The sequence below is a fragment of the Bison bison genome, unplaced genomic scaffold, assembly GCF_000754665.1.
Source record: "Bison bison bison isolate TAMUID 2011002044 unplaced genomic scaffold, Bison_UMD1.0 scf7180017860698, whole genome shotgun sequence".
Taxonomy (NCBI): Eukaryota; Metazoa; Chordata; class Mammalia; order Artiodactyla; family Bovidae; genus Bison; species Bison bison.
Window position 1 is genome coordinate 8,223 of NW_011491270.1, and position 1,979 is coordinate 10,201.

At 44.4% G+C, this 1,979-nt stretch overlaps 1 protein-coding gene across 1 annotated transcript; it reads left to right on the forward strand.

Moving 5' to 3' along the window:
* The first annotated feature begins 222 nt into the window (after nt 1–222).
* LOC104982828 (olfactory receptor 51M1) lies at nt 223–1,209 on the forward strand. Its single transcript, XM_010832276.1, has one exon. It carries the CDS (start codon nt 223–225, stop codon nt 1,207–1,209), a length of 987 nt encoding a protein of 328 aa, XP_010830578.1.
* Nucleotides 1,210–1,979: the final 770 nt, after the last annotated feature.

Below are 1,979 nucleotides of genomic sequence, written 5' to 3' on the forward strand. Positions count from 1 at the left end.
CAAGAAGATTGAGAAGAAATAAAAATACAGAGAAAAACTGATGAAGGTGTGGTACTTTCAAAGGAAGTTTCAATCAGGTAGTTGGATGGTGGAAAGAATACTGAAGTAGAAGATACTAAAGCTGATGATGGTCATGATTCTGCTAATAATGGTGTGCATGTTTATGAAACTGAAGAATTAATAACCAGAACTTCCATTTATTCTCAGCTCAGCCCCTGAAGAATGCCAGCCCAGTATCCCCTCCATCCTCACATGGTGCTCCTGTCCAACCTCACGCAGTTCAGCCCCATGCTCTACCTCACTGGCTTTCCCGGATTGGAAACCATCGAGCACTGGATCTTCATCTTCTTTTTCCTTATGTACCTCGTGGCCATCTCAGGCAACTGCTTCATTCTGATCATTATTAAGACCAGCCCTCGCTTGCACACAGCCATGTACTATCTACTCTCCTTTCTGGCCTTCACTGACCTGGGCCTGTCGGTGTCCACCTTGCCCACTACTGTGGGAATCTTTTGGTTCAAATCCCATGGCATCTACTTTGGAGCCTGCCAAATCCAGATGTTCTGTATCCACTCGTTTTCCTTCATGGAGTCTTCAGTGCTCCTTGTCATGTCCTTTGATCGGTTTGTGGCCATCTGTTATCCCCTGAGGTACTCAGTCATTATCACTGGCCAGCGAGTGGTCAGGGCAGGCCTGGTTGTCATCCTGCGGGGCCCTATAGCCACTGTACCCATTGTTTTTCTCCTGAAGACTTTTCCTTACTGTGGGTCTAGAGTCCTCTCCCACTCTTTCTGCCTGCACCAGGAGGTGATACACTTGGCCTGCACAGACACCACCTTCAACAACCTGTATGGGCTGATACTGGTGATGTCAACTGTGGTGCTGGACCTGGTGCTCATTGCACTGTCCTACGGGGTCATCCTGCACACAGTGGCAAGACTGGCCTCCAAAGAGGAGCGGCTTCGAGCCTTCCAAACATGCACCTCACACCTCTGTGCTGTGCTGGTATTCTTTGTGCCCATGGTGGGACTGTCCCTGATACATCGCTTTGGGAAACATGCCCCACTTGCTGTCCACCTTTTTATGGCTAATGTCTACCTCTTTGTGCCTCCCATGCTTAATCCAATCATATACAGTATTAAAACCAAGGAGATCCGCCAGGCCATCAGCAAGTTCCTGGGTCTTAGAAAGGCCAATGTTGAGTCATGAGCCTAAAAATTCCACTGGGTGCCCTGAAGAAGGTCTCAAATCAGACCAAAGATTTACAGCACTTAGTACCAATTATGTTTCCCAAGATTTTTACTCACTTCCCTAAATTAAGTATGGATTAATTTCTCTCTTGAATTATGAGTTAGCAATGCCGACTTTTCTCTTGCTTAAATTATAATGGTCTTCTATGTATATATAAGACCTAGATGTTTTGGTAACATCAAAAATTGCCCCAAGGAAGACCCTCTTGAGCCTTGTGCAAAAACTAAAACTAAAGAAAACTGAATAAAAACTTAAAAGGAGCAATAAACTAAAAAGCAACCAGAACAGAAACTAGCAAAGCACAGATACATGTCAGTTGTTTGAATTCACTTGAGTAACATACCTCCTTTCATGGTTCCTTGGGACTGTTTCCTTCTTCTCTACCTGGGCAACATATTACCCTTCAGTTCCTATTCTGAATAAGCATATCCTTCGCATTCTGGAATAACAGTGGAAGAATCAGAACTCCTGCACCCTTTCCTAATGGCTCATTCAGGTTGAACCCCTCTAAATGTTTCTCATGATGTGCTCCCTCTGGCTTTGTTCATCTAATAGACTCCCTGGACCCCACCCATGTCTCTTCTCATCTCTGATTTTATCTTTCCTATGGATTTGCTGACTATGTTTGCTTCTGGGCCTTCTAGTTGTGAGATCTTGTTTAATGACCTGAAATGCAATAAAGCTCCAGTGAAAGAAATTATCACAGACAAGTCTAAGTCATAATTCCA